The sequence below is a fragment of the Oryza brachyantha genome, chromosome 1 (genome assembly GCF_000231095.2).
Source record: "Oryza brachyantha chromosome 1, ObraRS2, whole genome shotgun sequence".
Lineage (NCBI taxonomy): Eukaryota > Viridiplantae > Streptophyta > Magnoliopsida > Poales > Poaceae > Oryza > Oryza brachyantha.
This window is the reverse complement of record NC_023163.2, coordinates 455,745-478,764: the sequence shown is the minus strand read 5'-3', so window position 1 is coordinate 478,764 and position 23,020 is coordinate 455,745. Positions and strand designations below refer to the sequence as shown.

General features: G+C 43.3%; 2 protein-coding genes and 1 pseudogene across 4 annotated transcripts; 2 read left to right on the top strand and 1 right to left on the bottom strand.

Annotated features, from left to right (window-relative positions):
* The first annotated feature begins 1,685 nt into the window (after positions 1 to 1,685).
* Positions 1,686 to 4,806, top strand: LOC107304782 (annotated as a pseudogene).
* A 2,534-nt stretch (positions 4,807 to 7,340) lies between these two features.
* LOC121053292 lies at positions 7,341 to 8,684 on the top strand. Of its 3 annotated transcripts, none has more exons than XM_040520036.1 (2): positions 7,341 to 8,316; positions 8,606 to 8,684. In XM_040520036.1, the coding sequence occupies exons 1-2, from the start codon at positions 7,357 to 7,359 to the stop codon at positions 8,645 to 8,647; spliced, it is 1,002 nt and encodes a 333-aa protein (XP_040375970.1). In that variant the 5' UTR covers positions 7,341 to 7,356; the 3' UTR covers positions 8,648 to 8,684. The 3 variants fall into 3 exon arrangements, with proteins under 3 accessions (XP_040375970.1, XP_040375968.1, XP_040375969.1); XM_040520034.1 differs by having other exon boundaries at positions 8,395 to 8,675; XM_040520035.1 differs by having other exon boundaries at positions 8,593 to 8,669.
* Positions 8,685 to 17,710: 9,026 nt separating this feature from the next.
* LOC102709962 lies at positions 17,711 to 20,754 on the bottom strand. Its single transcript, XM_006643594.2, has 2 exons — positions 19,398 to 20,754; positions 17,711 to 17,970 (listed from the first exon to the last, which is right to left on the bottom strand). The coding sequence occupies exons 1-2, from the start codon at positions 20,718 to 20,720 to the stop codon at positions 17,902 to 17,904; spliced, it is 1,392 nt and encodes a 463-aa protein (XP_006643657.2). The 5' UTR covers positions 20,721 to 20,754; the 3' UTR covers positions 17,711 to 17,901.
* Between the last annotated feature and the right edge of the window lie 2,266 nt (positions 20,755 to 23,020).

Here is a 23,020-nt window from a genome sequence, read left to right as displayed (position 1 = left end):
GGCGCGTCGGGCGCGGGGCGGCGTCAGGCGACGGCGCTCGGGAGCTCGCTGTCCGGCGAGGTGGCTGCCGGCCAGCGGCGAGCGAGGAGAAGAGAAGAGAGAGAGAGAGCAAGAGAGGATAGAGAGGCAGAAGCAGGACAGAGGGGTAATTCGGTCACTAATTTGGTTGATGGCCATTTGAAAGTAATGCCACCGGATATAGGGTTATGTTAGAGAGCCCACGGTTGCGAAGCTGTTCGGTTTTGTGGTCAAAATAGCAATTCTCTCGTGTGTGCGCGCCGCAGCGGCAGCACTATAAGAGGTCGTGGTAGCTGGAATAATTAACTTTTTGCCACTCTTACATTTGGTTCTAACAAATTTACCACTAAATCCACATGTCATAAATACATGAGGACCTACATATCATACACAACGAGTAGCAAATCTGTTAACAACCAATTTTAAGAATGACAGAAAGTTAAATCACCCGTGGTAGCCACCTCCATTTATTTCTCCTTAACTCATGGCTTTGTGTTCCTTGATTTTTTTTCTCCTCTTGTACTTTTTTTTCAGTGTGTAAAGCATGGAGCAGGCTGATTAATAGGCCCCTTTGGTCTAGTACCATGGAGTATTTCGTATTTTTTAATTTTTTTTACTCAACGACTTTTCTGTGTGTAAAAGAATTTAAGTTTCTTTTTCTAAGTTAATTTATTCGATTATATATTTCAAATAGTTTAAAGGATTATATAATATTACTTCCGTTTTATAACGTAAGATGTTTGATATTTTTGGTAGCAACGTTTGACCATTCGTTTTATTCAAAAATTTAGTATAAATATAAAAAATGACAAGTCGTGCTTAAAGTTTTTTTTATAACAAAGTAAGTCACAAGCAAAATAAATAATATTTTTATAAATTTTTAAATAAGACAAACGGTTAAGCATTACAATAAAAAAAGTCAATCATCTTACATTATGAAACATAGGGCAGGACAGTTTGATCTAAAAACTGTAATCTCTTCTTCGTACGAAAAGAACACCACCGCTACTAGTGCTCAGAGTGAATGGATGGATGGTTCTGCACTGCTTCTCCGTGATTGATTGGCAATTGGCACCGAAGACGAGCATAGCAGCCGGATCAACATGCACAGTCAAGATCTGCAGCTCTCAAGTCTGAACTGATGAATTAACTAGAACTAAGGGTGGATGAAAAAAACAAAGTGAATTAATTGACATCGAAACCGAAATTTTGTCACTAGTTTGGTCACCGGTTGGAGTTACCAAAATAATCTTGGTTAATTGGGTTATAGTTATTAGATAACGAAAAAGGTTTCATGGGAAACTGGCTGTCTGAAATGCAATGATCTGTTGGTTAACACATGCGTATTAACACTTCGGCTGATCCACAGATTACGGCGACTGAAGATGCTAAAAGGAAGCAGAGGCTCTAAAGCTGCTGCTTCCTTCCGTGCATTCTGTGTCTGTTTCCACATGGGTCCAACGCAAGGACCAGATTGATCAGATTCAGAGTCAGCACGACAAAAGGGAGCCCATCTTGTGTTCTTCATCTTCTTGAATCACACTCAACATCTACTCAGTGGTGTGAGGGTCGGCACAATGCCGTAGTCAGTGTATACTGTAGCTCTCCCCTCTATCCTTCCACTGCTCCCTTCCTTCTCTGCTCTGCTCATCCCAACATCATCAAACATGTCCAGCGATCAGAATCCTCATAAAGGAAAGTCGACGGATCATGCAAGTCCTCCCTTGCTACCTCCTCTGGAATCATCCATGCAGCAGATGTCACTTCTTCCGCGTCCGCAAGTCTGCATCAAGCTAGAGCAATCAACATCGGCTAAAAAGGTTATCACTTCTTTCAACATGCTTGTGAAGGTTGGTTTTTCTGGGGTCCTCATAGAACCATCTCAATTGAAGTTGTCCGATCGGCCATGGCTAGAGCTTAGAGAGATAACTACTTTGATATCTCTCTAGTTGACACCAATCTTTTTATGGCTCATTTCCAAACTAAACAAGCTCTCTCCTGGGTTTGGGACAAACAACCTTGGTCTGTCACTTCCAAGAGACCAAGTGACACTTTTCTCTTTGAGTGGGTGGCAGCTGACGAATCGATCAAACCGATGAGTGCTTACAAATTCTAACATCTCATGGTCACTGGTCGTATCTATGGCCTCCCTAAGCACCTCAGAACTATTCAAAATATCTCTTTAGTTGCTTCTCAGATCGGTACAATCTCGCAGCTCAACCCCATCCAACAGCCAAAAGAGCATGCGGAATTTGCAACAGCCAAGTTGCGTATTTCTGTTCTGCTTCCAGTTCGAGACTCTCTAACGGTCTGCTTTGGCAATGGTTCTTCCTTCCTTGTTTATTTACACTATGAAAGGATTGCTAGGATCTGCACTTTCTATGGTCTCATGTTTATAATTTTCGAGTTTGTCTGGCCCGTCAACAGCTAGTTCTACAAGATCCAGAGGCCGACGACAATATTTTACAGGAAAGGTTTGGGAAATGGATTATCTCTGCATCCTATGTGCCACCCCAAGCTTTCCAGCAGTCAGCTTATGATCCCCAAGATTCATTGATTAATAAGTTCATCAGCCAGAAGAACATGTTCGTCCAAACCAGAGGCAAGCAGGTCTCAATTACAGCAACAGCACAACCTTTCCAAGCAAGCTCATGGTGACACATTGGCTAGCTTCCAGGCAATTCCACAGCATTCTCAGAAGAAAGCGCGCCAACAAACCGGAAACTTATTGGAAGGTATAAACACTTTGAACTGCCAGCTCCAGCCAGTCGGAATAGTCTCTGGTTCACATCTAGCAGCCGCCGCCGCCTCCCCAACGCGCCTTCTGCCTCCGTCTGACCAAAATTTAATGCCACCGCCTGAGGGCACGTCTTGTCTCCAGTCTTCCCATCAAAATAAAAACGCTCCCCAGTTACCCAAGTTTCACACTGAACCTGCTAACCTTCAAACCTCTCCTGAACAATCTAATCAGCCAGAAAACTTGTTCCAATATCTCAGATCTTCTGAAACTCCTACACAACAGTCTAACAAAGCTCCACTTCTCAATCCTATACTGTACAAACTGAAGCTCGATCTCCTCTGCTTCCTTGCGCTGCCGCTCAACTGTAACTTCTCTCCAACTCCAGATGTTTTTCAAGCCTCACCGCTCCAGCAACATATGCTTCCTAGGAAGAGGAGGTTTACTTCTTTCCACTCGCCTCCCCCTAAACCTCCCTCCAAACGTCAGTGCTCACCTTCACAATCTATTTCCACTTCTTTCTCCTCTTCTTGAGTCTTTTACCCCTATACCATTAAAAAGTTGATGCTTAACTATGTGCCTCTTTTTATAAACACCTCTATACCATGACACATGATTTTTATTTATCTAGGTGTCATTTTATCCACCTTCTGTTTCATTTAACTACGTGTTATTTCATCCACCTTCTGTTAGAAGAACCTCCTACACGTGGGACCCACCTAGCAAATTTACTACCTCTGCCCAAATCCTCCCGTAGTACTCCCTCCCGTGTGCAGCAGCCTGGACCAAGAAGGCTAGAACCCTAGTCGCTGCACCAGCCGGACCGCCGCCGCCGGACCGGCAAAATCCGGCGTATCCCCGCCTCGCCGGACCCCCGCCGCCCCCGGACCGCCGCCGAATCCTCCTCCTCCCTCCCTCCCGTGCGGCCACCCGGCAGGGGCCGGCCACCTCTCCCGACCCCTCCTCCTCCCGTGCGCCAGCCAGCGGCCGGTTCGTCACGTGGCCCAACTGCGAGGGATCCGCCGCGGACGGTGCCACCTGCGGCCGCGCCGGTGCCGCCGGCGGCCCCGGGGCGTCGGGGCTCGGCCGGTGCCGCCTAGGGTTAGGGTTGGTGGCGTGCTTGGGCACGAGGGGGACGCGGGCGTCGCCGGTGGTGGTGGTGGACCTCATTCCGGCCGGCGAGCACGGCGGATGTCATCGCCGGCGGGGGCGCGCTCCCGAATCCTCCTCATTCCGGCCGGCGAGCACGGCGGTGATTATTTGTCCCTACTCCCTAGTATGTTTTACTTTGATTGCAGAGTTCATTACTCTTTTAATTTTTTTTCTTGCATGTTTTGCGATTTAGGCATTCATCAAAACTGCTGGAACAATATACAAGAAAGTCCAAGATGGTGTCTTCGATGTATCTAATGAGGTGAGTTTTTAATTGCTTGCCCTTTTCCCTTTTTAAATTCTCATGGTCCAGTTTGTGCTAACCAAAGATAATTACTAGCATAATTGAATTCAATCATGTCTTGTTCATAAGTTGCAATTGTACCATACATCTATCAGGCTATGTTTTGAACCCCAAAGTACAAATTCGACATACATCTTCTATTTGACTAGTTTTAATTGGCCATTTAAGCAATGATTGTCCATTTAGTTGTTGGTGTATTATAGAGTATTAACCAGTAATAACATATACACGGAACTATTCTGAAAGAGGGATTGGTTGTATTGTCAACATGCCAGTTGGCTCCCTTGTATCGCATGATTTTTCTTTTCCTATCCAGCAATGGCTTTATCAATATTCTCGCATTTTACGTAAGTTTGATATCTTTTAAGTCGCAGCTACTAATATTATCTTCCAACTGTTGCAGTCTTATGGGATCAAAGTTGGCTATGCAGTCCCAAATGCTTCAGGTGGTGAAGCTGGCTCATCCTCTCAAGGTGGTGGCTGCTGCAGCTAAATGCAACAGGAGCATCCAACTAGTCATTTCATGTATCCATCCTAAATGGAGAAGTCGAATGATGTATAACATGGCCCTCAATATTTCGATGTTGCCTTGTGGAAAAAAATAGCTGGGATTGGTACTGTGTTTTTACTCCTTCCAGCTACCGACGTTCGTGTTAGTGCACAAAATGTTCATTCATGGTAGTTGTGTCTACATTGCAGTCTCTGTAAATTTAAACGTTCATGATTTCTGTACCTTCGCATGTGTATCTAAATGAAATGGTGTGTGACATTCATATGAACTTGTTGCTATGGATGCAATGGTCATGCCCTTGTTTTTTCCATGTGATATGTAGTTATTTGTTGGTATGTAATGGTCATGCACCTGCTTGAATGTTGATGATACTTGAATGTTGATGATATGACCCAAGTAATGCTGATGATATGATCCAAGTAATTTAGTACTAATGTATGTATTTTATCTATTGTATTTCCATATTTTTCTGATTTCTTCTGATAATTTACTGATTAATTTGGGCATTTTTCTGATTTTTAAGAATTATCCTGTGAATTTTATGGATTTATTTACGAATTTTCCTGTATTTTTTATAATTATCCAGATTTATGAGCTAATTTTCCTGAATTTTCGTGAATTTCTAGACATTTTATAATTTAATTACGAATTTTCTTACTTATTTCCTGATTTAAAATTAATTCTGTCATTTTCTAAATTATTTACTGTTTTTTCATATTTATTTACTGTTTTAAATTTATTCCTGTCATTTATTTGCTAAAAGGGCATAATAGTCTTTTTATTCCTCTATTTGATATCGTTAAGTCTCGTATATCCAAAATTATATATATATAGGTAAAAGAAAATTTATGTCAGGTGTCTTTTTTCATTTTTAATGGTACAGCGGTAAAAGACTCCCTCTTCTCACACTCCTGCGCAACCAAATCGCTTGCCGTCTCCAACCCATCCTCCTTGCCCACCTAAATCACATGGACGATCTGGAAGCATGGGGGACCGCAGGGGAGAATCTTCCACTCACCCCCAGCGCGCTACCTCTCGCTGGGACTGCTCTGCTGTCAGAGGTAATCAGATTGCGAGTTCCCTGCTGGGAGGATTTCTTCTCTTGCTATTCAGGGCATTCACAGTGCCAGGAGCCCCGTCAAACACCCCAACGTGCAACTAGGATGGAGCTACGTGACATCTCTCAACAGTGCAAATACCCCTAGAGGCTGCTTCAATTTTGTATGTCAATCCTTATAATTTTTTATTTTAGTTCTGATACTTTCTATATTTATCGTAACAGTCCTAAACATTAGAGTAAACATAAAAAAAAAGAGAAACTTCTTTAAAATAACTCGTACCCTCTCCCACCCAACTCTCTTGGCTTCACATCCGACAGCTTCTCTCATCTCCCCTCTTCTCTCAGCGCGGATCCAGCGGAGGCGGCGTGGCCTCGCCGGGAGGAGCTCAAGGCGGCGGCGGCGCGGCCTCACCGGAGGAGCTCAGGACGACGGCGCCGTGGCCTCGCAGGGGAGGAGCTCGGGCGGCGGTGAGGCCTCGCCGGGAGGAGCCCGGAGCGGCGACACGGCCTCGCTGGGAGGAGCCCAGAGCGACGGCTCGGTTTCGCCCTCGGGTCGGCGGCGCGGCTTCGGCTCCGGCGAGGCGGCGACACAGATCGGGGCGACGACGGCGGTGGTCGGGTGAGGGCGGCGTCCGTCGGCCGAGGGCGCCGGCGGTCGGGCGACGGAGGCGGACGCGTGGGCGACGACGAAGACGGTCGGGCGAGGCCGGCATCCGTCGACCGAGGGCGCCGACGGTGGGGGCGACGGAGGCGGACGCGCGGGCGACGACGAAGACGGTCGGGCGAGGCCGGCGTCCGTCGACCGAGGGCGCCGACGGTGGGGGCGACGGAGGCGGACGCGCGGGCGACGGCGGTCCGGCGAGGCCGGCGTCCGTCGGCCGAGGGCGGCGGCGGTTCGGCGACGACGGCAGACGCGCGGGCGACGACCACGGCTGTCGGGCGAGGGCGGCGGCGGTTCGGCGACGATGGCGATGGCGGACTTCGTTGCTAGACGGCGACCGCACGCGGGGTGACGGGGGCTCACACTGGGTATTCTACTCGCTTCCCCACGGAGCTCGTGGTGAAGCTGCTCGTGTCTCTGCGAGGGGACGCATTCTTCTGCAGGGCGACAATGACAATAAGTGGGCCCCTGTGTACTGTGGCCGACGTGGCGGGCTGAGGCTCCTCGCCACGTCAGCGCACTGTGAACGCCCTCATAGTTCCAGTCCAGGACATCCCTTTTCATCCTCTGCTCTCGTTGATTCTTCTGCTACTGGGGGGCTTTTGCGGTGTGCTGTGGAACCTTTTTTGCCTACCCAAGTTGGAAGCTTGGAGAGACAAGATAATCCTTTGCCGATCAGTAATGCTGAATGCTCAAAGCAAAACTCTCAAACTGATTTTTCTCAGCTTTCTCCTGGGCTTGGTTTGTCTCATCCTCAATTTACTACTCAATGGAGGTCAGTTGATAGGAGTGGATCTACTTCTACTCACCAGACTGCCGGGCGATCTGCTTCGCATGAGGTTGGCAGGGTCCCTCATGCTCCTGGACAGGCTAGAAAGAATTATGTTGCTGATGATGGAAGGGCTGTGGCGCCATGCCCCAAGGCGCCAAAAGAGCCATGACGCTAATGTCCTGGAACTGCCGGGGTGTGGGAGGTCACCTAGGCAGTAAGAAGATGCTTTACCTCCAATGGCTCATCCGCTCCACATGTGCCCAGGTTATTTTTCTCTCTGAGACCCATAATGTTTCCATTTCCTCTGATGAAATTTCTCACGCCTTCTCTATGGATGATAGTTTTGTTGTCCCAGCCCAGCATACGACAGGAGGTCTTTGGCTCATGTGGACTAACGAGATGAAGCTAACTATAGTTAGTTATAGCCTTAACTATATTTTAGCTTTTGGTGTGCATCAACCGTCGGGTCTTATGTTCAATCTGCTCTGTATATATGATGACCCCACCCACCAGTCTACCTCAAGGATTTGGCGTAAAGCTCGCAATTTTGTTGTTAATAGTTCTCATCGGCCAACCTTTTCTATGGGTGACTTAAATGATATTATGTATGAAAATGAAAAATTTGGTCCTACAACTGCAAACAATGCCAGAATCTCTCTTTTCAGGCACCACGTCAGAGAACTGGGTCTTCTAGACCTCGGGTACCGAGGTCCAACGTATACTTGGTCGAATAAGCGTAAAGGTAAAAATCTGATCATGCAGCGACTTGACCGTTCCATGGGCAATGTGGAATGGTGCCATAATTTCCCAAACACAGCGGTTTACCATTTACCCCTTATCTACAGTGATCATGCTCCGATTTTGGCTATCTTAAATCCTGCCAATCATCGCCATCGTTATTCCTTTAAATTTGAAAATTGGTGGCTCCAAGAAACTGATTTTCAGGTAACAGCACAGGAGGCTTGGTTACAAGCAGCAAATGCACTGGATGCTTCCTTTCACTCAAAAATCAGACAACTCTCCCGAGGACTTCAAAGATGGCAAAGGAAAAAGAAGCCACTCACTAAGCAATTGGCGGCAACAGAATCAAAACTTCTAGCGGTACAATCCTCCTCTAACAGGCATAATTTAGTTGATGATGAAATTCAACTCTCTGCTGCACATGATGCTATTTTGCAGAAGATTTCAGACTTTTACAAACAGCAAGCAAAAAAACACTGGATAGAAGAGGGTGACCGAAACACAACTTTCTTCCAACATGCAGTTCGAAAAAGAAGGCATAAAAATAGAATTGCTTGCTTGCGCATTAATGATCGTTTTATTACAAACATGGATGAAATTTCTTGCTTTATCAATTTTTTTCAAACTCTCTTTCAGTCCTCTTGTGCAGACACTGGTGATCCTCTCAACAGGAAATCTGGGAGATCCTTAAATCCATGAAAAAAGATGCTGCACCAGGACCATATGGTTTTAATGTAGCTTTCTACAGAGCAAGCTGGAGTTGGCTAAAGAATGACGTAACAGAAATGGTCCATTCCTTCTACAATACTGCTTCCTTACCCGAAGGATGAATGCTACAAACATTGTCCTCATCCCCAAGAAAAATAATCCGACTCATCCCACTGATTTCCGTCCGATCAGCCTCTGCAATGTTTCTTTCAAAATCCTGGCCAAATCCCTAGCCAATCAGATAAAAGATCATCTTCCCAGTATCATCAATCCAAATCAACAAGCTTTTATCAAAGGCAGGAAACCCTCTACAAATCTGATCTTGGCCCAAGAAATCATCCATTCTTTCACTCTCAAATCTTTCACCACAGATGCTTTTCTTCTCAAACTCGATCTTCCCAAAGCCTTCGACAGATTAGAATGGAACTTTATTTCTCTGGCCCTTCACAGTAAAGGTTTTGATAACCATTTCATCCAGTTGGTTCGAGCTTGTATCCAATCAGCTTCCTTCTCGGTGACAATCAATGGCACTACTGGTCACTTCATGGCGCAACGAGGTATTCGACAAGGATGCCCACTCTCCCCTTACTTGTTTGTTTTGGCTCTAAATGTTTTAGCAGATAACTTGCAAGAACAGGCCAATCTCGGCAACATCAAAGGTGTCACCTTAGGTACTAATGGCCCTCCAATTCACTCCCTTTTTTATGATGATGATCTGATTATTACAGGTCAGGCTAACTCGCAGGAGGCTTCTGTTATCCACTCCACTCTTCAGAATTTTTTCAACCTTTCAGGACAAACACCAAACCGGGGAAAGTCTTCCATTGTGTTTGCTTCTTGCACCTCTCCCGCCAGCATTGCGCTGGTTAAACAACTTTTCCCAGTTTCTGACTTCTCTTCGAGCACCACTTATCTTGGACATCCTCTGCTAATATCTACCTCCTCTAAGAATTCAGCTTACTTCTTCCTCCTTGACAAATTCAAAAGTAAGCTTTCCTCTCTCCGAGCAAACAAAATCTCCCATGCTGGCAGACTTGCCCTCATGAAATCTATTTTTGCTTCCATTCCAATCTACCACGTGTCCCATATTCTCTTGTCAAAAAAACTTATTCGGAAACTAAGGCCTTGTTTAGTTTCTAAATTTTTTTTTCAAAAATATCATATCGATTTTTTGGATATCTAAATAAAGCATTAAACATAGATAAATCAAAAAACTAATTGCACAGTTATAGAAGAAATGTTGAGACGAATCTTTTGAGGCTAATTAGTCCATGATTAGCTATAAGTGCTACAGTAACCAACATGTGCTAATGATGGATTAATTAAGCTCAAAAGATTCGTCTCGCGGTTTCCAGACTAGCCGTAAAATTCGTTTTTTCATTTGTGTCCGAAAACCCTTCCGACATTCGGTTAAACATTTGACGTGACACTTCTCCTAAAAATTTTCTTAATCTAAACACCCCCTAACTGCCATCATTCGCAAATTCTGGTGGAAGGGTGCTCTGAACGAAAATGACTCGGATGGCATCTGTTTTCGTTCCAGGCAAGGTATTTGCAGGCCTATTAATGAAGGTGGTCTTGGCATCCGCGACCTCCAGGCGGTCAACAAAAGCTTGCTCATCCAAACTGCCTGGAATTTTCTCTCCAGCCCTAATACCATCCTTGCCAAATCTCTTAGAGCCAAGTACCACCCCCACTCTTCTTTTTGGAACTATCCGACCTATTACCCTAAATCAGCCTTCTGGTCCTCTATCTTGAAAATAAAACCTTTCCTGCTTTCTTCATGCTGCTGGCAACTGGCCAAAGGAGATATCTCTATTTGGAATCAGCCCTGGGTTTCATTGTGGCAGAATATTCATAATCACCTCCAATCTGCTGCTTTAAACATGCACCTACCTTCCAAGGTAGCAGAATTATGGACTACCAACAAAAAGTGGAACATTGCCTATATCTCTGAAATTTTTGACAGTCAAGCGGTCCAACACATCCTCCAGACTCAAATTGTTCCTCACAATCTCCCAGACAAACTTTGCTGGAAGCACACTGCATCGGGCGATTGCTCCACCAAGAGCGCTTACAAAGAGGTCATGCTTCATTTTCATCCGAACATTACCTAGGTATCTTCCCATCTCCTCACACTCCTGAAAGTAGTCTGGAAAGATAAAACCATCCCTCCCAAGGTAAAGACTTTCTTCTGGCGCCTCATGTCTAAATCCTTAGCCACTCGTTTCGCGACTCACTCCCGGATTACCAATTTCCCTCCTCAGTGTTGCAGGTGTGGTCAGATAGAGAATGAAATGCACATCTTCTTTCTATGTCCTTTTGCTCGTTTGGTTTGGTTGCTCTCTCCCTTCCACTTAAATATCACATGCCTCCTACAAGGTAATGAATTAACTGATGCAATTTACCTCCTGAATGCCAAACTCAAAAACAATCATTGCATGCAACAAATTGTTATTCTCCTATGGCACATCTGGAAAGCTCGCAATAACAATTGTTTCAACTCGAAGGATGGAGACCCTCTTCAAACCTGCATCCAGGCCCAAGCGATGGCAAGCAACTATGAAAAAATCATCTCTCCAGAAGATGATGATCAACAGGTTATTCCGATGCATCTGTCTATGACTGCCTCCCCTCTCCCTCTGCCTGCAGGAGTCTCTTATTTCGTGGATACCTCCTGGAAAGACCATGTCACAGGACTAGGAGTCTTCATTTATAATAGTCTCAATCATCAGGCTCTCTTTGTGCAAGCTTCTTCCAGAAGATACTCCTCACCCTTGCAGGCGGAGCTTGGAGCGATCATTCTAGCTTACAAATTATGCTCTCTTCAGAACATCTGCAGCCCTTTATTTCTCACAGATAACAGAAGCATTGCTCGTGCCATTGAAGGAAATGACTACACACAACACCCCGTACACTGGTCCCTCCTTCCGCTCTGGTATCAACTCAGAATGATGATAACAGAATCGCAAATCCAAGTTCGATGGATCCAAAGACACTACAATGTAGTAGCAAATGACTTGGCAAACAAAGGCTGTTCTTCATCAAACTTACAAGACCACTCTTTTATTTGTCAAAACGAACATCATGTATCTGCCTTCCCTACTTGCCCACTCCTGGGCTTGTTTCCTTACTCCTTGCTGGATGTGAACCTTTCTCATGTGCTATGTATTTAACTTCAATAAAGCATGAGATGACTTCAAAAAAAACATCTACTCAGTAAATTGGTTAAAAGATAAGTAAGAGATAGCTGAATTGCCTGCAGATTTTTACAAAGGGTAGTAAATTCAGCTGCATTCAGTTTGTGATGCTAGGGTAGAACAGATTCAGTTTGTTGTTTGGTCCAAACTCGTAGGATTGCTTCTATATCTACACTAATAGCACGTACAAATATGTTTATTAGCTGACTCTCTCAATCGGTAAGCAAATTTGGTGACGTAAAGGAAAGAGATGAAAGGAGAGAGAGAAACTGTTGTCATGCACTCTTAGCATTTATTAAAGGAAACTTTCTTGTATGAGAGTAGATAAAAAGGAAACTAGCGTAATAAAAAATATTTTATTGCATTAATGAATAAACCAACCTGACTCTACCGTTGTACGTATCATTATAAACTATATTCCTGTTAACGTAGATCAGTCGATAATAGGCTCTACCTTTGAACATGCCTGCCTCACCTGTTGCTGTCTTTATCAACATTTTCCTTGCTTTGCAAAGTGGTCATCAGCTGTATTCTAGGAAAGGAGTTGATGCAGCGTTCTGCACCTCGTGAAGTCACTCTGTCCTAACCGTTCGATTTTTTGTTTTCAGAAGCAACTTGTCTGAATTCAGTATGTATAAAATTTCAGAAAAAAAGCAGGTTGTCTGAATTCAGTAGTATATGTTTAACCTCCCTATAACCAATGGGCATTACCCCTGTCAAAATTGGCAAAGTGATAAACCAGGTTACTAGATTAATCCAACCACATACAGATATAATGCAGTACTAGTCGTTCGTTTGCAGAAATAGTACTGCTACTCAACAACTAGCTTTACATGGAAATTATAACCATAATATTTTCACTTTTTCTTATAATTATAAGAAAAATTTATATTTTCAATCTTAAATTTAGAGTTAATTTTAAATTTTTTTTCATTATAGTTTATTTTTCAGCCATTGCTTTTAAATCAATAAGAACATGTGTATAAAAGTTTTATTTATAAATTATTTTTATTTATAAATACACCATTTGAATTTATTTTTTAAAAAAAAACAGAAGACGGCAGCCATAAACTTCATTTGTCAGAGGATGACAAACAACAAAAAAAAAAGGCAGGTAAAATAAATACTGCATAGTCAATGCATACTACTATACGTATCGTACAATACCATTCTTGGTAGAGATTTACTTCAGTCCGGTAGGATCGAAACATAGTTAAACAGACCTATCAGAGGGAGCTGAATGGTACGTAGAACCAAAACTCAAAAATCTTTTAGCGGAAATAAAAAATTACCTCTGATCACGTTACTCTTGATATTACCTCTGGTTACGTCACTCCTATGCCGCCGATCTAGTTACGCCGCTTCTGAGATTATCTCTGGTTACGTCGCTCTTATGCCGTCGATCAGATCGTTGAGATCCAGAATAATATCGTAGATAAAAACAGAATATGTAGATTAAATGATCTGAACTTTATTTCATCAACTGGTATTTATAAAACGCATCAATAACGTTCCTCTCAAAATTATCGAAATAGAATCAACAAATATTCTCACCAAGGACATACCGCTCTGTACCTATTTATAGTAAAATAATTATCTCTCAATCTATCTCAAACACTAATTAATCAAATATCTATTGGATTCCGCGCACGTAGGCCGAAACCCAATCCGTTGCACTGCCGTTGCGCCGTACGGCAACCAAATCCATCAATACCCGTATGGCATGCTGCACACGTACTCAAGCAGTACTTACAAATCCATGCGTATGCTTCCTTCGCCGCAACCACGTACGAACGTACACCACACGTGGACAGTAGTCCGAACGTACACGAGTCCAAGTCCAACCGATCAAACCCCCACAGCCACGTGACACGTGCAGCCTCCAAACCGAAGCAACGTACTCCTTGCTACAGTGCACGGCTGCATATTTATTTTCCTTTTTATCCTCTAATTTTAATCCGATTTACTCCACGATTTTTCTGGCGCTTACATACGCAACATGTGAAGGTCGTTACGATACCATCTCCTGTTCTTCTACTATGTGTCACATTGTATTCAACATCGTCATCCGGTATACTCGATCCCAGGACCTCAGCTTCTCCCTGAGCCTAGTCACGATCACACTGCCATTGACCAATATTGATTTCTAAGGATCACAACTCTAGTCCAACCATGTCACATGGCATTCCGATCATCCAAACTTCGGTTCCTCCCTGAATCTAGTCATGGTCCTCGCCATTGACCACAGTTAACCTTAAGTCACCTGCACACATAGAGACAAACCAACCATTTTCGAGCACAAATATCACAACGTGACTCACATAAGTTACACACTTCGACACTAACATAACAACCATTTTCAAACCAAAGTCTATCAAACTACAAGCTAATTGTTCATCATAAAATATAGATCATGACTATGATCTTACAAGTCCAACAAAAAGTAATAAGAAGTACCTCGAGGTACCGGTACCTAACGGTATCAAACCGTTTTTGATCGTTGGATCTAACAGTACACATCCTACTCAGATCCTACTCTGCTAGATCACAGGATGAGAAACGATTTGGTAACTCCAGATACTTTTTATTAGACCAGAACAAATCTCTTCTTGGTATTCAGGTAGGCCTAGTTCTTGGTGAATCAAGGGCAAGAAATGAAATCAAATCATAGCAGCTGGGAGAAGATGATTATGTCGACAGTATGGTAAGTATAAGTACTACAGTAGGCTGGATCAATAAATGCCGCATCTGATATAGTGGCATGTAGAGATTCAGGCAGTGGTTGCAACATCCATTCATGAAGGATCCGATCGCACTTGCACGTCGCCCCTGTTGCATCGAATGGCATCTCGTTTCACGCTTCCCTTTCCTTGATCTCTGAATCAGACTTGTGTTAGGGGGGGGGGGGGGGGGGGGGGGAATGCATGAATAATCATGGCTTGGTCACTCATCAAATCATGGAGCGAAAACACACACATTTAGGGCCGAGGGCCATGCCTGAAATATGGATGCTGGCTGGTTTGTTGGGCAAAAGGCAACAAGCGTTAGGTACGTGAGAGGAGGAGAAAGAAACAAAAGTTCAGAGTTCAGACATGGTGTTCATGAGGTGGACATGTGCTCAGATATAACGACTAAGATCATCTCAACAGATAGTCTAAATTAGACTCTAAATAACTATTTGATCACTTTTTATTTTATTTGCTTACTCGAATTTGTTTTTTACTCTAACAGTTTCTCCATCCATCCTCTCTACTGACAGTTGAGCCCTAAATATCATCTTCTTCTCTTTCTTTTTCTTTTTCTTTCTCTCTGTCTCTTTCTCTTTGCTTTTCTTCCTTCGAGTGGCAGGCGGCGGCTGAGGCAGGCGTCGCTGGCAGCACGGCGCTGGAGCGGCTTGGGATGGCGACGACGACCGCCACGGCTGCTCGGGAGCGGCGGTTTAGCGCGACGACCTTCGGCAGCAACCTCGACGACCTCCCGTAGCACTTATGACTAATGATGGACTAATTAGGCTCAAAAGATTTGTCTCCCGATTTCTCTAACTATACAATTAGTTTTTTATTTTATTTATATTTAATGATCTATTTAGGTGTCTAAAGATTCGATATGATGTTTTGGGAAAAAATTAGAAACTAAACGAGCCCTAAGAGCCTGTAATTTCACGAGAAGCAACGCTGAGACCGCGTTCGGCACCAGGAGGAAAAAGGGTTAGTTGTCCTGCGAGAAAAACTTAATAATAAATTAGTATATATTTAATTAATTTTTTGAAAAAAATACATGATTAATTAATTATTAACTATAAAAATAAAATAGATTAATATGATTTTTTAAACCAACTTTACTATAGAAAATTTTTAAAAAATTATACCGTGCAGCAATTCAGAAAGCGTGCGTACGAAAAACAAATGGGATATAGATAACTTATACATGGCTACCGATCGGGGCCTGAGTCTATATATCTTTTTTTGGCAGCGAGCTGCAGCTAGCTAGCATAGCTAACCTGATTTGGGGGATTAGCGGCTGACTAATTAATTAAAATTTATGGATGAGTGGAGAATTATAAATCAGAATGGAAGACAATTTATAGTTTTATACTACTAGCATGGTTCAGACAAGAAGGTTATTAGAGTGCCATGCAGTGGTACTGGACTGTCGACAGAGGCAGAAACAACAGCAGTAATGGTACAGAGAGAGCTATAGGATGTTGATTGCTTGTCATTTTATGAAAAAAAAACAAATAATATATGTATAAGCTAAAAGTAATTTGTCTATAAAACTTATATATATACATATGTATATATAATCTTAGCGATCTAAAAGCTAGGACTGAAAAATAAACTACGATAAAAAAACCTTAAAATCAACTTCAAATTTAATGTTGAAAATTAAAATTTTGGTTTATAAACATAAGCATAAGTGAAAAGATGAGGTGATAGCAAGTGGCGAGTGGGGCCAGTTGTCAGTGAGTGTATCATTGAATTTTTTGAATTTTGAATTTTATTTATTAAATAATTTACAAATTTAATTTTGTAATTAAAAAAATCACAAAACTAACACTCCTGTCGTCCTTAGGAGGGCGAAAAGGTGACGTGGCAAAAGACCACTCAATCGTGAGGAACAGCCGAAAACAACTGACACGACGATTTTTGCATTTAGGCCCTTGCTCGTGCCGCCCGAGAATTTTGCGATTGAACCGATAATTTTTCGATTGAATTGTGATTTAATACATATATGTATAATGTATGTAATTGTTAATCATAAGTACTACCTTGGTTCAATGGTCATTATTCTATTCTTCTATCTAGGAGGCCGAAGGTCAAATCCCCATAGGAAGAAAAATATGCCCTTGAGTGGATTAGACCTTCGGTCTTCTATGTCTTCTATCAGTTACCGCTGAGCCAAGTAGTACTATTGGTTAAACAGTTTCATACATTATACATATATACATTAAAGCATGGTTATATCGTAAAATTTTCAGACGGCAAATTTTGTATTTAGGCCCTTACCGCCCTTATAGAGAATGGTAAAGGCCTAAATACAAAATTGGCCATGTCGTTATTTCCTGACGTTCTTCGCGATCGAGCCCTACTAGAGAACGGCAGGAGGTTAGTTTTGTTATTTTTAAAATACAAAATTAAATTTATAAATTATTTAATAAATAAAATTCAAAATTCAAAAAATTCGTGCACCATTTGCGTCGAAATGGCGCCTAACCCTGCCTAAATTCACTAGTGGAAACTGGGCTATGTATCATACTACAAACAACCTGACGACCAAGATGCAGCATCTAGTTTTAGCGAGATGAATTGGGCTTTTCTGTCACTGCCAATTATCTAGGTCGGCCATTAGATAGGAGCAGAGAGATTCCCAATTATCAAGTTCAGAGCTGCACACTAAATATGGCATCCCGTAGAATCATATACGATATGATAATGAATAAATCCACGATGATCATACATGCAGGTTAACGTTCAGTTTAATTGCTCGGCCGAAAGTGATTAGACATGATAAATACCAGAAATTGATCGATCACTCAGTCATCCGTGTACTTTTGCTCTCTACCAAAAACAGAAAAAACATATCCGACAAACTCAAACATTAAGACTTAAAACAAATCTCAGTGTCTTTTTAGTATGCCCTACTTACCTCTAGATGAAATAGTAGGGCCTAATTATCCTTGGATCTGTTAGATAGCACGAGAGGCAAAATACATAGGTTGCGCCGGACCCAGGGCTTGGTGTCCATGTAGTAGTATTAGTTACTCGAACTTCAAGAACAGTCACCAAGAAAATGCATGCCAAGTCACAGATATGATATAAATCCACGATGATCAGACACACGGATGGTTACCAGTCAGTTTAACTGCTACGTTGATAGTGATTAAAATATGGTCTGATAGTGCCTACAAGAGGTCTGATGGTTAACGTAAAACACTTTTAACCTTACATCTCACAGGGATGGATGTAAGCAAAACAAAGCGACATGTTAGGCGCACCGCGCACATGATAAATAGCAAAAATATATTACGTAGCATTCATTAGTACTCCATCTGCTTGCGCTTCCCCTTGGCTCTCGCTCCTACCTTGCCCGTTTCGTCTTCAGCTCTCTACCAAAACAAAAATAAAGATGACTGTCAAACATTATGATTTAAATCTGATCCCAGCGTTGTCTATATATGCCCCAAAGCTTGAATTATACTACTTTTTTTGAACACTTAACATGAGGGAAACTGTGCAGTCAGCAGTACTTCAAGGCATGTTGCTAATGAGGTTAGTAGCCATGCATGGCATCAATGTAGTTACAGGTGAAGGCACAAAGGTTGTTACTGTTTCAAGCATCAGTTGAGAGCACTGTTAGCTTTCATCTTGCACTTCAGCATGCTGCATCTTTTAGAATCAACTTAGGCTTGTATCAATAATGCATTCCGTAATTGATTTCAAAACCTCTATATTCATTAGTTAGCAAGTTCACTCAGTGTTGTATTGGATAAATGAAAAAGACTCTGAAAAGAATCACTCAAGCTTAGGCTCTGCATAAATTTGTGCATTTGCATAGCGTGCATACTACCAAATAACCAAACAAACATAGCTCATACCAATTCTCAATTTTAAAATTACTACTGTCAAAGTTCAACGTGAGCAGCGTAATTTTCATTTGTTAAGACAAGAGAAGGAGCTTATATTGCATAAGTGAAACCAACTATAGAGAAATTATCTCCCAAAGAAAACATAACACCAACCATAAATATGAACTATACACTCGGAAATTAATTTCCAAACCCCTACATTCATTCATCCCTTAATTAAGCAATTCACTCAGGTTTGTATTCGAGAAGTGAAACTTAGCATACACTCAAAATAATTCTCTAGCAAATAAAGCATTCCACAAACATGGATATCTTAAGCTTGTCCCAGATAGGAATAGGTTGAAAGCATAATAGCACGTGGCTAAAAGTAAGAAAAAGGTCAATTAAAATAAGTATTGCGCCAAAAGTAAGCCACAAATGCAAATGCTAGAATTGATAAGAGTATTGTACTTGTTTGCCTATATAGCAATAAAAAGCTACTAAAGCTAAGCTGCTTTTTTTTTCAAATTCAGTTCAAATTTGTGCCTATGCTTAGTGCATACTCTACCAAATCATCGAACAAACTTAGGCTGATACATTACCAATTCTTAATTTGAAAATTAGTACAAGCAAAGTTTAACCTGAGCCTTGTAATTAATGCTCATTGGTTAGACAAGAGAAGGAAGCCTTTTATATTGGACAAATAAGTGAAAGCATCTATGAAAACATTTTCTCCACCAATGAAAACATAACATGAGCGATGAGGCTGGCACACATACGACACACATAGCTCTGTTAAATACATCAATATAAATGTCTGACAAAGTTAAGAAGCCGATTTTTTTAGTTGTACGGGAGGAAACTAACTTGATGTGACAAATTAACAAGTGTCCAGGTGTGAATTAAGCCTGAAACGAAGGGTACCACAGTGAAACAGTTGAGGTGAAGCTAGAAGTAGTAGCAAGTACCTTGTGGTCCGATAAGTATGCAGTGAAGTCAGTAGCAAAGAAATTGGGTGTTGTCCAGCTTAAACTGGCAGGTTCAGATAACTTTGTGGAGGACAGGACCTTATTTTGATTGATGTCGAAGCGGATCATATAATTGGCTTTGGGCACCAGATGCCCCCTACGAACAACGTTCCCGAAATCATCAATTTGTGCAGGCACACGCTCGATATCATTCAGAACGGCATACATGACCCCATCTTCGGTGATGCTGAGGACAGGGGAGACCGGAATGACATGTGGCAACCCCATTTGGTTGAAGCTCTCACTTGCCCAGATGTCTGCAATAGATAATGCCCTTGTATCCTCCTCCCACTCCTTGAAATCTGGGGACAGTGCCCATGTCTTGAGCATCGCCTCAGCTGGGGTACGAAAATCTCTACCACAGCCGAACAAGGCGACGAACTTGATGACACCAGAGACGCAGACGATGGAACGGTGGACCGATGGCATCTTCTGATGCCGGAGCTTGTGATGGACATCGCTGCAGCACCCAGCAGGCAACGGGATGAAGCCTAACTTGGGCCCTTCCGGTGCCAGGAGGTCGTCGCAGAACAAGATGCCCTGTAGGAGATCAACCCAGCAGATGCGGCCGCTGTCCAAGGAGAAGGTTCTGTCGATCTGGAACATTTGGTTCGGACCACACAGATGTGCGGGGAGAGGGAGCTGAGGAATCGACGACCTGATCCACTCACCGCCGCCGGCAGCCGATGACCACGTGAAGATGGTGGCCTCGGGGAGTCCACGCCCCACGAGCTCCGGCCCAGGGGAAGTGACGATATCGGCGAGGATGTAATCATCATCACCGGCGGCGGAGCGCGGGTCGGTGACAAGGACAGCGCTGTTGCCGAGGTACACCAGCGTGGGGTCGCTGCGTGAATCGGGCAGCTGGGGGATGACGGTGAGGGCGTCGCCATTGTTGGGCTTGGAGGCGTCGTAGAGGAGGTAGCAGCCGTGCAGATTGCAGCAGCCCGGCCGGTAGAAGTCGGCGTAGATGACGACGATGCCCTTGTGGGTGCCGGAGACGTCGCCCCGGTCGACGGATCCCATCTGCAGCGCGTGCGCGGGCGTCGGCGACCTCATCTGCAGGTAGCTCACCTCAGGAGGTTCGGCGAGGAACGTGATGGGTTCCATGGCCTCCATTGCCTCTCGGGGACTCAGTGCCCGCGCTTTGCTCCATCCAATGGGCATGCCGGCGGTATCTCTGCTCGTGCCATCGTCTAGCGTGTCTCCCACGAAGAACACTATGCGATTCATCAACACGCAGGGAGGTGTAGGGTTTGCCATGGCTGCTAGGGTTTGGTCGAGGAAGAAGGAGAAGATTTGGGGGATTCCTTGTTGTCTATAGATCTGGGGGGAGGATAGGCCGCGAGGGACACGGACGGAGATCTGAGTTGGTCGGATTCGCTGGACGGTGGATGTGCTGCTTGCAAACAAACCCACGAAAAAGGAAAAAAGGTCTTCCTGGACCAGGTGCAGCGTGAACCCTTATTATTCTTCTCGGTACATTAGGCATGGCATAGACCGGACCCCCGCTTCGACTGGCCGGCCCGCCTCCCTCGAACGCACCGGTGGTTCCGTTGACTTTTGTTCTTAAATTTTTGCTTCCGTTGAATTTCTGTTTTGTTATTTCGTTCAACTAACTTTGTCTATGCATTATAATTGTTTTAAACACTTTGGATAATAAATACTACCTTCATTTCATAATGTAAGATGTTTGACTTTTTTGTTAGAATGTTTAACCATTCGTATTATTTAAAAATTTAGTACAAATATAAAAAATGACAATTTGTGCTTAAAGTTCATTTGATAATAATGTAAGTCACAATCAAAATAGATGATATTTCTATAATTTTTTAAATAAGACAAATAATAAAATATTACAACCAAAAAAGTCAAATACCTTATATTATAAAAACGAAGGGAGTATTCACTACATTTTAGTTGATAATGTTAAACAGATAGATACTGGTAGATTGAACTACACGAGTCTACGCTAGTTTCCAGAACTACTTCACCATCTCTCCATATATGAAAGGACACATTATATCCTAGAAATTTAACAAAATACCACTCTTATAGAGTGGCTTTAACAAAATACCACTGTACGAGTAGCTTTAACAAAATACCACTATTTACCGAGCTCTTATAAAAATATTACTCTCCATCTCTGATCGATAACAAAATGTCACTCTTAGGTATTTCAAGGCTATTCTTCTTTTTCTGGTATCAAAAAATACACGAAAAGTCTAAATTACCCCTCTCCTTTTCTGAATAGATCGTGGTGGCTCTCTGAACACAGATCGAAGTCCTCCCCACACCGAGCCCCCAACGCCGAGCCATCGCCGCCGCCGCCTTCTCCCGCCGGTGACGCCGCTTTCCCCGGCCTCCACGCCCACCTGGCCTCTGCGCCCGACCAGCGCGCCCCGCCGACTCCACCAGACCGTCGCCACGCCCTCCTCCAGACGCCGCCCCCTCCTCCGGCGTGTGCGCCAGCCCCGGGCGCCGCCCCCCTCTCAGTCGCTGGCTCGTGCCCCTGCAGCAGCCGCCCCGTCCCCCCCCCCCCCCCTGCAGCAGCCGCCGCCCCGCCCCGGCCTCCCCCGGCGTCGGCAGCGAGCTGGGCGCCGCGGCCAGCTCGCCGTAGCCACTTTTAGTATTATTATGTGATGATGCATGGTTGAGATTGATTTTTGTTGGTTATTAGTGTTGGGAGATATGATTTATTATGTGATGATGAATGGTTGATTTTGATTTTTGATGGTTATTGTTGTTGGGAGATATATCGCGTGATGTATTTGTTAACTGAGATGAAGTTGATATGTATTATATGATGATGAATGCCTGCGATTTTGTTTAAATGTTTGCAAATCAGTTCAATGCATGCTGCTGCCTGAGATTTAATTTTTTGTTGGGTGCTGCTGTCCTGGACAGACCGGACAGAGGAGGGGCCTTGTTTTCCTGTGCGTTGGTTTTAAATTGAGCAGGGGCATTTCGGTCCTTTCGCAAATTATTTTGGATGAAAAAAATTAGAATACCCTTCATATACCTAAGAGTGACATTTTATTAACAATATGAGATGGAGAGTGGTATTTTTATAAAAGCTCGATAGATAGTGGCATTTTGTAAAAGTCACTCATGTGGAGTTGCATTTTGTTAAATTTCTCCATCATATCTACCTGCAAGAATAGATTGTCCATCAGGCTCCCACAAAGGTCACCATAGAATCCAAGTATCGAGTGACTTAGCAACACTCACATAGTTTATTATCCTAGGACCAGTATTTTTCTTCGGTTTTCATATCATCATCTTATCCGTCGATGCAGATAATATATCCATCGGCTGATGTGCTTTCTTACCGGTAAGTACTATAGCAGGTTACCATTCTACGTAAAAATACCAGTCCAACAAGAAGTTATTGTTAACAACTTCAAAGATAACATATAAACATTTCCAAGCAAAAACAAATGCAATTAATTCTAGTCCAAGGATACTACATTGAAAGTCACGAATTGAATAGTCGAACCATCTATGCTTCCGCCGTCTGGTAGTCCCTATAACATACGTCTATAATATTAACTGCGCTCAAT